Below are 14,838 nucleotides of genomic sequence, written 5' to 3' on the forward strand. Positions count from 1 at the left end.
CAAGTAGGATTGGGCATTTTTAACCTGTAAAAATACAGCTTGTTCAACTGACTGTGTAAATGTTATCAAAGAATATCTAGATAAAAGAATAGCTCCTTTTAAGACATTACGGGAAAGAGATATGGGAATTCCAGTTGTTGACACAACTTAGGTGAGAATATTTGCTCTGATTAAGAATCCTCCTTATTCCATTAAGGGAGATGGAATATAAAATGCTCCTACCTCAGGTATAGAAAATATAAAATAAATTTAAATGCCGGCAGAGAATGGTTGACCACACTAATTTTATTTCTTCATTGGAGGATTTGCAATTGAGGCCAGGCTTAGTTGGACTTCTGTCATGTGAGGTATTGAAAAAATAACAGGTGTTAATATAAGATTAGAGCCATTAATTATTCTTCCAAATGACTAGAAGAGTCTAGCCAAGGTAGTACAAAATAATTAGTTTGGAATTTAATATTGGCAGCTAAAGTGGGTCAACCATTAGCAAACGGCAGTTTCATCCACAAATCAGCAAATGGATAAGCTTACAAATAAAATCTGAATCATTTTGGAATGGTAGTTTCTGTGGAAGAAAAGCGTGGAATAGAATATACTTTCTAACTTTATAAGACCGGGTAGAAAGCGTGTGCACGTGAATTTTTCTTTGTTCCTTTTGCATTACCAAACCAGTTTACTGTTTAATGAATATTTGTACACTGATAACCTGCAAATAATATTTACCAGATAATACCTCCCTTCCTGCCACTGGCTGATCAAATTTCTCTAACTGCATCTGAATTTTTGAAAACATGGACAATAGCAGGGTGCTGGGTGGAGACTCATAATAATCTGAGGTGGTTTAGATGGCCTGTTCCAACAAGACAATTCTTCTGTCTGTCTCTTGAAGGGGCTGTTTTCCATATGAGTGTCATTATCAGTTGAGATTAGCTTCAGAGCCCCTATTTATGTGCCCTTTTCTTTTAAAATTAAGTGGGTAACCATCAGTGAGAAGGTTTTTCCACAGAGATTTATTTGGCTGCAAGCCCTGGGCAAAAACATTCTTGCTCCCCTCGGGGCATTTTGTTCTGCTAGTTTTTACTGATTTGGGTAGAAAATCCCCCCCTTCTTTCCCCTTTTCTCTGTGGGTATCATCAAGTTCTGGGGTTGGATGATATTCTTTTTTTTCTTCTGCTCTATGAGGTGTTTGCCACTGTTCCCCTTTTGTTGTTATTTTGTTTATAATATGCATGTTTTGTTATGTTTTTAAAATAATATTTTATTCAATTTTTAAATTTTTTAAACAAAGAGTAATAAGAAAGTTCACTAAACAGCATGAAAAATTTCAGGTCTAATAGTAACAGACAATGAACCTTAATTGTTACACTGACAACAAACAATAACAAACAAACAAACTGACAAACCTCCTGTTTCTAAGTCCTATTTTCTCTGTCTGTTTGGCCTTAAAATAACGTTATCGTAGATTTATTATGTTTTTAAATATTGGAAGTCACCTCAAGAGCATCTGACTGTACTTACAGAAATTGGGATGGATCCTATGGTTGTGCAAGTAGAAGGTAAATTGTTGTGGCAGACAAAAGGAAGTAGATGCTGGAGGGGGAGTGCTGCCTGGTGGGTGCACTGAGTGAAATCTTTTCCATCTCAGTCTTGCATCAGCAGAAAGCTGGTGAATGAAGAAGTGTGGCAGAAGAAGAGCTCCACTGGCCCCAGATCGAAGGAGGGGCAGGTTCACTCAATGCCCCCCAATGCATGGTAGCCTTTTGTCACATGGCCCCTAACAATGCCTTTTTGGGCACCTCTGAGAGTTGCTGTGAAAAGAGGAAGATGGGGAAAAAATCCACCACTGTGTCTTGTCTTTTGGGTAACCATAGAAACCAACTCAGTATAAATAAATATGAACCTATTAAGCTACCAGTGCCCTATACACATCAGACCAATATCTGTCTACCCAAACATTGCCTACTCTAATTGGCAGAAGTTTCTTAGGTTTTAGGGAGACATCTTCCATATTATTAGTACACTGGGCATTTCAAAACATGTGCAGTAATCTTAAACTTAAGTCTCTCCTTAACCCATCTAATGTGGGGAATAAAGCAGGGCTGGAGAAAGACCTATAGCCTCTATAGTGAGGAAAGAGAGGCCGAAGTCTTTTTTTAGTTAAAGGTGCAGTAAGCTATTTAACAAACAAGCTACTGATTATAATTAAAACCAAATTCCACTTGAGGAAACCATAGGCATAATAAAAAATTGCCATTTCGGATTCTGTTGAGTTAAAGGCCTGAGAGGAGGCAGAGCAGATGCAGCCAAGGCAAATTGCTGGCCAGATTGTGTTCTCCTTCACAGCTGCAGCTTTATGTTTATTAAAGGGAATAACTTGCACTCAAGAGGGCAATAATTATAGTATTTCCCATTCACCGAATCCTCTGAAAACAGGGTCTTCTCAGCTGCAGTCCCTCTTATGTTTATGCATTTATCCTTCTTGCAAGCACTAATTGTGTAAAAGGGGTAACCTCCCTTCTCCCCACTCATGGAAATTCACCCTTTGGCTGTGCTCAGGTGTGTCAAAAGAAAGCCCTCAATTAGATAAGGATTGAGAAAGGACATATTCTTTTCCCAAAGTGTACTGAAGAAATTACTTAAAATAGTTTTAAGCCTGTCTTTCTCACAACAGAGTTGGCACCCAAGGTGGGTAAACAACAGAAAAAAATAAAACAATAGTATTATTAGTACAAGTTTCCAGGGATGGGGCCCAAGTCTGGATTCGTTGCAGCCCCAATAGCAACCTCCAGAGCCCCATCAGGTTGCAAGAGGGCCCGTGAAAGCCACAGAATCACTAAATCCACGCTCTCCGAGGTAGGCCAAGCTTCAGTGACCATCCCAGAAGTCTAGTCCACTAGACAACGATGGCAGCTCTGCAGCACCAGAACGGTCAGGAATTTGGCAAGAAGAGGGAAGAGCAGATAGGATCCTCAGCCTTGGGGAAAGGGTGGGCTTGCAGAAGGGAGGTGCATGCCAGTTGGCCTCTAGGGACAGGCAATTGGAAGCTGGCAGGAGGCCCATGGAAGTCCAGTCTGGGGCGGGGGAGATGGGTGAAGGGAACTCACCCATCCCTCTTCTGACAGGCCAGGGCACAGGGAGGGAAGAGGAATGGGGAAAGGTAGGGTCAAACCGATCCCATAAAAAGCAGGTGCCAAAACAGACTGAGGAGGAAGCCGTGGACCTTTTCCAAGCTTGCAAGAGCAGGAGTCCTGGGAAGAGAGAAGAACCAGGTGATGCAACCCCCTCCTCTCCCCATTCTGAGGCCAGGGGGGATCTCAAGACCAACTCTATGAGACAGCAGAAGGCTGGCTGTGGGTGCCAGTTTGGGGAAAGCATCACAATCGCAATAGAAGAAAAATAAGACAGGTAATTTCTGCACCGATTGGGGTGTGTGTGTGTGTGTGGCGGGGTGGGTGGGAATTAATGTACATAGGATCTGACTACCCATTCTTAACTATATCCAAATCCCTCTCAAATAATTTGGTTTTACAGCCTTTCTGGAAGGTCAGCGAGGTAGAAGCTTCTGGGACGCTGCTCCAAAGGCAGGGAGTGGCAATTGAAAATGGCTGCTTCCAGAGTTGTTCATACTCTAGCCAAGACAGGGGTGAGAAGATGACACTGATAGGGTGAATAGCTGTTGCATATAGAGAAATGCAGTCTTTTAAGTATCTAAGTCCCAGGTCATGAAGGCTTCAAGGCACCTTGAAGGGGACACAGAAACAAGATGGAGAGCTCACAAAAATAGGATTTACAACCCATCCTGGAAAATGATACCTCTCTCTCAGAAGCCCTGGGTGGAAGACCTTTCCTTGCCTACAGACAGCCCCCCAACCTTAAACAACTTCTTACTTACAGTCATGAATCGGCTAGCAGAGTCACCAGCACAGGTACCAGGCCCTGCAACAGACCCAGATGCCAGCTCTGCCCCTATATCTACCCAGGGAATACAATTACAGGACCCAATGGCATCAACTACACTGTCTCTGGCTCTTACAGCTGCTCATCCTCCAATCTGATATATGCCCTCATGTGCCAACAATGTCCTTCTGCTCTGTACATTGGACAAACCAGCCAACCTCTACGCAAAAGAATAAATGGACACAAATCTGACATTAGAAATGGCAATGTCCAGAAACCAGTGGGAGAACACTTCAATCTACCAGGACATTCCATCAAAGACTTAAAGGTCACTGTAGTTCAACAGAAACCTTTCAAAAACAAAATCCAAGGGAAGCTGCTGAATTGGAATTCATATGTAAATTTGACTCTGTCAAGCTGGGACTGAATAGGGACTATGAATGGTTCTCTCATTATCACAGGCAACTGATTTCCTTTACATAGGCGGAGTCGGGGAGAGTCCAGTGGCACCTGGCGTGGGCTTTCGGGGACCAGTTCTCTTTGTCAGATGCATCTGGCGGGGAGGGCTGTGGTTATCGAAGGCTTGTGCTGCAGTGGAATTGGTTGGTCTTGGAGGTGCTGCTGGACTCTTTTTGATTTTGCTACTACAGACTAACATGGCAAACTCCTTTGAACCTTTACAGAAGCAAACTGATCCCCACATCAAAAGGCGCTGTTGGCATCTCCATATCAAAGGAGTTGTTTGCATCTCCCCTCTCCTCCCCCCTCCCCCTCTCCTCTATATTTGACCAGTTTCTTTCTGCCCTCCATGCATCTGACAAAGAGAACTGTGGTTCTCGAAAGCTTATGCTACAATAAAATTGGTTAGTCTTAAAGGTGCTTCTGGACTCTTTTTGATTTCGCTACTACAGACTAACACGGCAAACTCCTCTGGATCTATGGACATGTTCCCAGTGGCCCGCCCCAGGGAACAGGCTGCTGTTTATACCAGCAGAAGTTTTTAAGTCATCTTTAAGGGTAGCCCCACACAGTGCTTGTTATTATCAAGCCTCAAGGTGACTTGGCATGGATCAGCATGACCAGGTCAACTGTCTGCAAGAAAGAGGAGAAGGTGCCGTACCACCTGCAGCAGAAAGAAAGCATTCTTTACCAACTTGCTTCTCCAACAGCACAGTAGGTTTCAACAGAGCTCCAACGCTCTTCACAGTCTTTCAAGGAAACCCAGACTCCACCAATAGTCGCTTTCCCAATCAGCATAGCCTGTGTCCTGTTTAGATTTTGTTTCATTATATTCCTCTTAGCCACTTGCCCACAGCAACGGCCTAGGTCAGAGCCAACAGCCCTGGCAGGCTTATTGAATGTGATACAATTGTCTGTCATCTGCATATTGATGGGACCCAACCACAAAGCTATGATCTCATTAAAGGGTCTCAGGTAGGTATTAAATTGTAAAGGCAAGAACACCAAAGAGTGAGACACACCAGATCCTAAGATTCTGGTTTCTGATCTCCCATGGCTACCTTCTACGTTGGCTCTGTTAGAAAGAAATCAAATCACTTTCCGTCCTCTCCAAGGGTTACCCCTAACTTCATATTCTCAGTTCTGAGTCCTCATTCTAACAGCTGCTTATTAACAAATTATGCAGTAGCTGAGATTATGCACCAGAAAGAGAGGGAACTTTTAAAATGTCTCTTTCCTAAGGGTAGAACCAAGGCAATTTAGGCAATTTAAATTGACTGATAAGGTACTTAGTTTCAGTAAGGTGACATGAAGAAGAGAACTCAGTAGGAAGATACGATGCCTAAGACTTATTTATGATGTATTTATTCCAGAAAGAGGAAGCAGCACTGCTGGAAATTTGAAAAAGATTAAATGAATTCAATGAAAACTTACTTAGCCAGTTTCTTGGGGACCTTTTTAGTGGTGTAGTGAAGCTGTGCGTGATGTATTTGCTGATTTTTATATGCACCAATTTAACAATTTCTTTCTTTGTACCATGAGCAGAATTTTATGTTTCAAAAGCAGTTTTTTGGAAGGCATACTTGCTCTTTAAAGGGATGGGGCACGCCAAATGCAAGTATAATTCAACTCACACTTAACCCATGGTAAAATGGTATTTTGAAGTCCTTCCAGCATTTAGGACTGGAAGAATGAGGAAGATGGTGGGTATGTGCCTCTAGGAGTCCCCATTAATGGCTTATAGGCAGCCACTTCTTTATACCCTATGGTTATATTGTATTCCAGAATTGCAGCTCTCTTGCCAGAGCTGTTGAAGCTGGTGGGAAGTAGTAATTGGTTTCTCCATGGACCAGTACTTCGTTTAAGGCTAAGAACAATTACTCATGAATTCTTCCCTCTCTTATTGGACCACAGACCATGCGCATACAGAAAACAAGCAGGCAAAAATTGGATATGTGAAAGGCACGGCACAGAACTGGCTTATTCAGTGGAGCCATTTTTGCTCTCCTGAAGTACCTGCTTGGTGACTGGATCAGCCCAGAGCTGATGACTATAGTCCCATTCCCTCTGCCAGGCTAATACCTTAAATAGGAAACACAGAAATAGCATCCCTGTAAAATGCAGGGAACGCAGTGAATATGGTGCCTTCCCTCTCTACCGCAGAACACTCAAAACAAGTTGCCCTTGCTTGCAGTGAGGATGGCATTGTTCTCAAAACTCTTCCAATAGCTTGAGGAATTTTATATTGCTCTGTATTTTCACATTAGCTTGCACAATCTTTGGTTCATCTGGAAATACATACTCTCCTATTACAGATTCATCCGTTTGTTTACAATACACCTCATTATTGGGACTGGAAAGCGGTTGCACCCAACTTTACATTAATGCTCCAAGCAAAATATAGCCTCTTCTTGAGAAGGAGCTTGCCATCCATTTAGCTGGAACAGAATGAACTTAACCGTGTAGCGGTTTAACAGGAAGCCAACTGCAGTGTGTTGGGAGGGAGAGCGACACTGCAGGGGCGGACATAAAACTGGAAGAGAAATAAAAGGTAATATAGAACAAGCAGATCGGCACTATGCCGCTGTTTCCTAACCAATCTGATGAAAAGAGAGTTGCTTTGGCAAAAGAAAGCACCAATGACTTAGGGTTATAAAAGTGTTGCAGAGTTTCTGAAATAGTTTAGTACAAGGGGGAACTCACAAGGACTTGCAAGGGGCATCTGTATCCCCTCCTCCACTATTTCTTCTTTCCCTCCCCCAGCAGCCCCCACAGCCTCCCCCTCCTTTTCTCCTGCCTTCTCTCTTTCCCACCTACCAGCCAACCTACCTTTAGCTGCCCTCCAGACCTTTTTTAGCTGCCTCCTCTGCAGCTTTCCCTTCTTCCCTCCTCGTGGCAATCTCTTGCCAGGAAAAGTTTGACTAAGTTGCAAACGTAGACCAGTGGTTATTGGACGAGAGCCCTCCTTCATCATGGGACGTGAGAAGGGCAGGCTGTCTTCTGGAGCTGGCCTCCTAGTCCCCTCCTGCTCTCCCTCACACCCCTGGCTTTTGCTTTACAGAAACCAAGGCTTGGAAATCTCGGCAATATTGCTGTGGTTGCCTAGTAACTCCCAACATAGTTTTTAAATACCAGCACCTTCCAAGATTACCTCATGAGGAATAATTTTGGATTGCCTAGCAAATGCAGACAACATTGCCAATGTTGTATGTGGCTGCCTAGGTAATCCAAAATGGCTTCCGGTTTTATTTTGAGATGGAGGGGGGAGAACAAGGAAGAAGATGGGGTGAAGATGGAAGGACAAAAAGAAAAATGGAAGACAAGGTGGGTGGAGACAGGGACTTGAGATAGAAAAAGAATCTGGGAAAAGGGGAGAAGTTGCGGGGACTGCCAGAGAAAGGAGGGAGAACAGAGATACCTGGGGAGGAGGATCAGCGGCAAGTGGGTGGGATTTAAGCATGTCTACCCCGCTTTGTTCTCCACTGGGAATTCAAAGCAGCTAACAAGAAACAAAATCTGAAGAAAACAACTCATGCTGGTGTCTGCCAAAAGGCTTGTGCCTCTGACCATGCCCAGGATTAAATAACTGTAACAGTGGACAGAACAGATGCTCAGCTTAGATGCTTCTCAGCTGTCAGAGATGTTCTCTGAAACTCGCTCCCCCTGCTAGATTTTTCTCCTCCTGCAAATCCTCCCCTCTTGTATCATTCTGAAGGCTGTGATCCTGCACCCATTTCCCCGACAATAAAGCCTCACCAAGCAAAATGTGATTTAACTACGCTGTAAATATACACAGGAGCCGGTATACTTAAGATTCAACCATTAAGAAGCCGTTCTTCAAGCTGATTTCCTTACAAATTAAATCAAGCCACCACAAGATATTCCATTTCTTTATTTATTTGACAAGCAGCAGTATCATGTTCGTCTTTTTACATTTTAATGTAGATACAATTATTATGTTATCTGCCATATTACAATATTTAGTCTGTTTTAACTTTGTCTTTTAAGATACATTAAAAAACATCAACTGCAAACGTGGGGGGGGGGATGAAGGGGGGAGGGAAAGCATGGTACCCAACCAAAATCTCCACATTTCAGCAAGACTTCACTCATTCTCTTTTAGTAAAGTTTTAAGAAATGTCGTAATGACATGAGCTTGGAATATCTATAGGCTTGCTTTCATCTGACGCTCATGACGTGGCACTGGTGATGTTGTAAACAGCAGAAAAAACAGGGGCTGCCAAGTGACCGATTATGGAGGCACAACAGGCCTGTTTTTTTTCTCCACAGGACACACCAAGCAGCGACAGCAATGATCTCCATACAACCACACCTGCCGGGTAGTAACCTCATGCTACATAGCTGTATTCATCTGCTGAGGCCTGGCTCCGCTCAATGTACTGTTTGTCTATCAGAACTTCAATACACTTCTTAATCATGCTGATGCTCGGGTTAAACCTAGCTCTTGATTGGCTAATTACCTGAGCAAGAGAAAGAGAAAGTATATATTAGATCAAACACCACACAGTTGAAAGGTTCACAGTTCAAAGCCTTTGGAAGCAAGGCTGTACCAGATTTTGGACATCTATGTGTAAACAGATTTAAGTTATCTCATATGAATGGAAGCGTGACCCAGATTGTAAAGCAGTATAGCTGAAGCCGTTTGTATGGTGGGAGTGCTGGAAAATGTTCTGCTGCGATGTTTGTGAAAATTGTAACCTGCTGTTTCCGTTTATCACCTGGTTCACATTTGTGTAAGGTCCTTCTGGGAACAAGTCCAGACTTGCTTGTGAACTAAGTCTGTATGACTAAGCTACAATACACAATTATAAAAATCCACTGCTTTTGGAGAGCTGCCAAAAATGCAAGTATTTTTTTTTCTCAGATGCACTAGGAAATCCTTTTCATGTGATCAGGTGTTCATTTGCCTGGCCACATTGAATGGTAAAATGGCATCTTGTATCAAACTGTACACCTAACACCAACATTTCTAAAACTAGAGACCCAGTTAATAACAGTGCACATTCAAGAGATACCAACCAGGCCAAGCTATAGCTGAACGAATATAAAAAATGCTTTATAGAAATTCTGGTCACTTCTACCTCCAAGGCACAATTTCTGTGTCAGGCACAAGGATGTGCGCATGCTTACCTCCTGTATAAGAGCATTGTGTCGCAGCAGTTTCCGTGCTTTCATGATACGGACTATAGCAGCTTGAAGGTACATTTTCCTATCTTCATCAACAGCACTTCTGGTTTGTTCCATTTCCTGAAGCATATGAACAACAGCAAGAGATTGACAAGCAGCCCAAGAAAGCCCGTTTCTTCAGTGGGTAAGTCGGGATTCTTGCATTAGAACTGCAAACATGGGGTTGGGCTTCCAAGCTGTGCACTTGTTCATTCTGAAGGTGAGCTGTGGATTATGCTGCAGTAATTGACTGATGCTCAAGAAGCCACAGCTTAGCAACCCGGCGCTTTCTATCACTTTTTATTTTGCCCCTCCTCTTAGGAACAAAGGGCAGCATACATGGTTCTCTCAGACTGGCTGAGAATGAATAGTTCAAAACAATTCAACAAGACTCGGGTTTATTTGGTAGTGGCCCACCACCCTCTGGAATGGCTTGCCTAAGGAGGTCCGGAAGGCTCCCACATTGCTGGCATTTTGCAAACTACATAAAACAAAATTGTTCAGGAAGGCATTTTAATAAAGGAAATAGGGCTGTAGTATAACAGATTGGTCCAGCAAAATTGTGTTTCTACTTATACAATACCATGTTCTGCATTGTTTAGCACTTCCGCTCTTTCCAGATGACAGCTCCATTCCAAACTTCTGCAACTCTAGTCCTATTACATTGCTTAGCAGATGCATCTTCCTATTGATTGCATTCATGTATTGTATGTAATCTACCCTAGCTCTGTCCTAGCCCAGGCTAGCCCAGGCTCATCAGATCTTGGAAGCTAATCAGGGTTTTCCTTTTTTAGTACTTGGTTGGGCAATAACCAAGTAAATCCAGAGTCGCTACGCAGAGGCAGGCAATGGCAAACCATCTCTGTTCATCTCTTGCCTTGAAAACTCTATAGAGTTGCCTTAAGTCATCTGTGACTTGATAGCAATTTTTACATACACACACAATCTGCCTTGAGTCACAGTGGAAAAGGTGGACTATAAATAAAGTAAATGGCTGACTGGGGATTTGAACCACAGCTCCAAGCTTTGGGGGTTTTTATATTAGAAAAAAGAAAACATGAGTTTACTTCAAGGCTAACATAGTCAAGGGTTATATAAGAGACCAGTAGCATCTTTAAGACTAACCAACTTTATTGTAGCATAAGCTTTCAAGAACCACAGCTCTCTTTGTCAGATGCATCAAGCTGGTTAGTCTTAAAGGTGCTACTGGACTCTTTACTATTTTGCAACTACAGACTAACATGGCTAACTCCTCTGGATCTATAAATTATGAATAATATGAAGGAAAAGACATTTCTCTCTCTCTCTCTCTCATATGAAACCAGAAATAGAATAAAGTTCATCTGCAGCAGGTTCAGGAAAGCCAAAAGAATGCAAGAGCCAGTGGTGTGGTGGTTAGAGTGCTGGACTAGGCCTTGGGATATGCGAGTTCTAATCCCCACTCACCATGAAACTTACAGGATGGCTTTGGGCCAGTCATTCTCTGCAAGCCTAATACAGCCCATAGGCTTTTGAGGATAACATGGGGGTGGGTAGTGATGGTGTAGAACCATGGATGCCATCCTGAATCCCTTGTAGGAAGAGCGAGATAAAAATGCTGTAAATAAATAATTACCACAAGAGGAAAACCTCAAGTTGAACTGGCTTCTATAAAAGGGTCTTAGACCAATGGTTGGAAGGTGGCTCATCACCAGATATCGGCCATGATAGCTTGCTGGAACCTCCTGATACAGAAGCAGCCTATTGCTGAAAGCAATCAGGATGGGAGAGGCCATCACCGTCACAGCCTGCTCGCGAGCTTCTGGCTGCTGTCAGAAGGATTCAGAGAATATTCCCAGGCCAATGGGTAATCATGGGATATAAGCTTTACTTTAAACGCGGGATACCCATTCTGCCTGCTGGTCTCTCATAAGAGCTGTTTCTATCTGCCCCGTCTTTCAGAACGCCTAGTGTCAGCAAAACTCCAGCATTGGAAAACAGTAGCATTTTTTTTAATCCCTAAAATTCTACAGTACCTTTTGGAATAATAATACCTCCTGCTATTAATATTATGCTTCCATAAAGAAAAAATTTAAAATCCCTGACATAAACAAGATGTATTTGGAGTTGTAAAGGCTGAGAGCTTAGTACTAGAAAGGAACTTCCAGCCCCCTCCCCCCCCCCAACCCTGCAGCAAGGTGGGCTGAACCATCTTGCTGACAGAACAACTAAATACAACCATGAATCTTTATTAAATATAACTCTCGTTAGTGTTTATATATTACATAGTATTTATACAGATTGTGATTTTATTGTTAGGTTTGGATTTCTTATTTTTTTGAAACCCGCTCTGAGCCCGCTCACGGGGAGGGAGAGCTATAAATCAAATAAATAATAATAATAAATTGCATATGAAATAACAAACATTTATACTTACAAACAACACCATATACATATGTCAATATCGGCCTTAATAGTTACAAACTCTTGTTAAAAGAAAGTACGCAACCCACTATAAATAGACCAATTACATTTGTAACTATTAAGGCCAATATTGACACATGTATATGGTACTATTTGTGAGTATAAATGTGTGTTATTTCATATGCAATATATAAACACAAACTAGAGTTATATTTAGTAAGAATTCACGGTTGTTGTTGTGGATTTTCCGGGCTGTATCGCCGTGGTCTTGGCTTTGTAGTTCCTGATGTTTCGCCAGCAGCTGTTACTGGCATCTTCAGAGGTGTAGCACTGAAAGACAGAGATCTCGAGAGATCTCTGTCTTTCGGTGCTACACCTCTGAAGATGCCAGTAGTCACAGCTGCTGGCGAAATGTCAGGAACTACAATGCCAAGACCACGGCGATACAGCCCGGAAAATCCACAACCATCGTTCTCCGGCCGTGAAAGCCTTCGACACTGTATCAATTCACGGTTGTATTTAGTTATGTCAGCTCTTGTTCTGTGATTCTCTCCCTTTTTCCCCTTTGAACCACCTTAGTGACAAGCTGTCTCACAGACACTGAACAGACTGATATTTAGCCTTTTTGTTTTGCAAATCCATTACACAACCTTGTAATGTTCCTATGAGTTCGTTCTCTGTAGTTTAAGCCTAAGCTCTTTTGTAAGGCTGTTTGTGCGTGCTGATCTCATATCAAAGTTTATTGTAAATTCTAAGTCAGTTACTGGAAATTCTAATAAAATGTGTATTTTGTCTTGAGACTCCAGGCTGATTGTCAAGAATCAATGGGAAGGAACGCTGAAGGTGGGTTGAGCGAAATCCCTGTTTGGAACTTACTCAGGGAACAACATGCTATCAGACCTGAGCACAATGTAAAAGTGTTACTTTTCTTACAGAGTTCCTTTTGAGCTATGATAGCAGGAATCAACAGCCCGTTACATAAATGGTTCAGACCCAATGGACAGAACTCCCAAGGTTCTTTTCTGCGGATGGTGAATTCTTCCTCCGATGCAAAGGGCCTCTTTTGGTAGAAAGGGTACATTCCACTGGCAGAGGGGTTCTTTGTGCCAGAGAAAGATTCCACGGTCAGCAGATGGGAATCTTTGGGACTACCGCCCCCCCCCCCCTGCGGAAGTCTGCAATATTTTAAAGAACTACTTTGAAATTGGCTTTTCAGTAATGTCTCGAGTAACTTTAAAATGGCTTTGGAGACTCAAGTGATCAGTGGCATAACAACTATAGTATAAATAAACTTTAATTATGAAATTATGACTCAAGAGAAATTAATTCTTAGCTTATCTGGTTATTTATTATGACGCTTATGGTTGAAAGGAATGACATTCTGATTTCAAGGTTCTATTTCTAAAGTTGTAATAATTAACACTGAAAGAAGCTGTTTACTGTCATGAACACAGTGAGATTTAGGCCAGATTTGGTCAAGAAGCTGGAAAGACAAAAGCACTTTGCTGAGGAACATTGCCCTGACACTCATTTGAAATGGGCCTGCTACCCATGCAAAGTGGCTACATGTGCTTAGTTAGCATGCCAGAGACTGATAGCCCAGGTGGGTGTTGCAGTGGTGTGCAAAGCACATGTAATTGCTTTGCACAGCTAGCAGGTCAATATAAACAAGATGTATACAAATGCAAAGTCCCAAAGGAAAGTGTTTCTACCTCACCAACGATACCAATAGTGCAGTTGTTCTTTAACACTGTAACAACCAAATATTCAGTTTGGGTTTACTTAATCATCAGTTTCTCTTTAGCAAGAAGCTCTTACTTGAATTCTCAGGCTTATTTAATTAAGAGGCAGAATAACACTACCCATTGGACAGTGTACTTTGTTTAGTGTAAAAATGAATACTCAAAACTGAAATTTAGGATTTCTTACAAAATGAAAAGCCAAACAACAGCTTTTCACTGTATTATTGACAGGATGACAGCTGCTCCAAAGGGAAAACAATACTTTGGGAAACAGGACATGCAAGAGTTTTATATTAGAACAAGATTTGAGTCCAGTAGCACATTAAAGACCAACAAGAGTTCCAGGCTATAAGCTATGTATAAGCTTTCTAGGGTCAAAGTTCCCTTTGAACGGTCTTACTCAGTGTGTATTCAAGGCATAACCAAGTACTATGAATAATTTTAGTGGAGTATAACATTTTAGATAGTAAATTTGATGGTTCTGAGCAAATGAACAGTGAACCAGAGAAAGTAAAGCAAGATATGGACTTGGAAAAAAAAGGGATCCATTAGGAAACACAGATGACAGAACTGGGAGAGATGAAAACATCAGAATAGAACTCCTATATCTGAACCACTTTGCCACAGCCTTTTTGAGAAATCCTAATGAAGTGAAAGCAGCCAATCAGGAAACAGAACAGACAGGGGTAGGGACCCAAATACTTCCTTTAATACAATCATTAATCATGAAAGAGTAATCTTTTTTGGGTTCTTGTTCCCCCCCTCAACAATATATTAATTTACACGTTGATTTTGAGACCCAATACTCTAGTGCAAGTAACTGCCTAGCTGTTAAAACAAAATACATTCCCCAAACAAACACACACAAAGACAACTGGTTTTCCCCATAGCCTCCAATCCAATTTCTAATACTCTGGAACATGAGTTTGGAGGAAACAGACAGGAAGAGCTAGGTGCTTGTACACTATTGCTTGCTTGGGTATCGTCATTGCTGGGATTTGGTTACAAAACAGCATCCTTAGCCACGGTTATAAATGCTCTCTTGATAGAGTGGAAATGGCAAGTTTTAAAATGTCCCACTATCCACAAAGCTCTCCTCTTCTCTATATATTTACCTCTCACACCTTTTCTCTTTGTCAACCCTGATATA

The 14,838-nt window shown here is 42.0% G+C and overlaps 1 protein-coding gene across 1 annotated transcript in view; it reads right to left on the reverse strand.

The window, feature by feature from the left end:
• Positions 1-8,233: 8,233 nt before the first annotated feature.
• The window catches only part of CUL2 (cullin 2), a 48,057-nt gene continuing 41,452 nt past the window's right edge, over positions 8,234-14,838 (reverse strand). Inside the window, exons 20-21 of the mRNA XM_054991739.1 lie at positions 9,508-9,624; positions 8,234-8,837 (exon numbers count right to left, since the gene is read on the reverse strand). Coding sequence (XP_054847714.1) covers positions 8,706-8,837; positions 9,508-9,624 — 249 coding nt within the window. The 3' untranslated portion in view covers positions 8,234-8,705. The remainder of the gene's footprint in view (positions 8,838-9,507; positions 9,625-14,838) is intronic.

Source organism: Eublepharis macularius, chromosome 11, assembly GCF_028583425.1.
Source record: "Eublepharis macularius isolate TG4126 chromosome 11, MPM_Emac_v1.0, whole genome shotgun sequence".
Classification (NCBI taxonomy): Eukaryota; Metazoa; Chordata; class Lepidosauria; order Squamata; family Eublepharidae; genus Eublepharis; species Eublepharis macularius.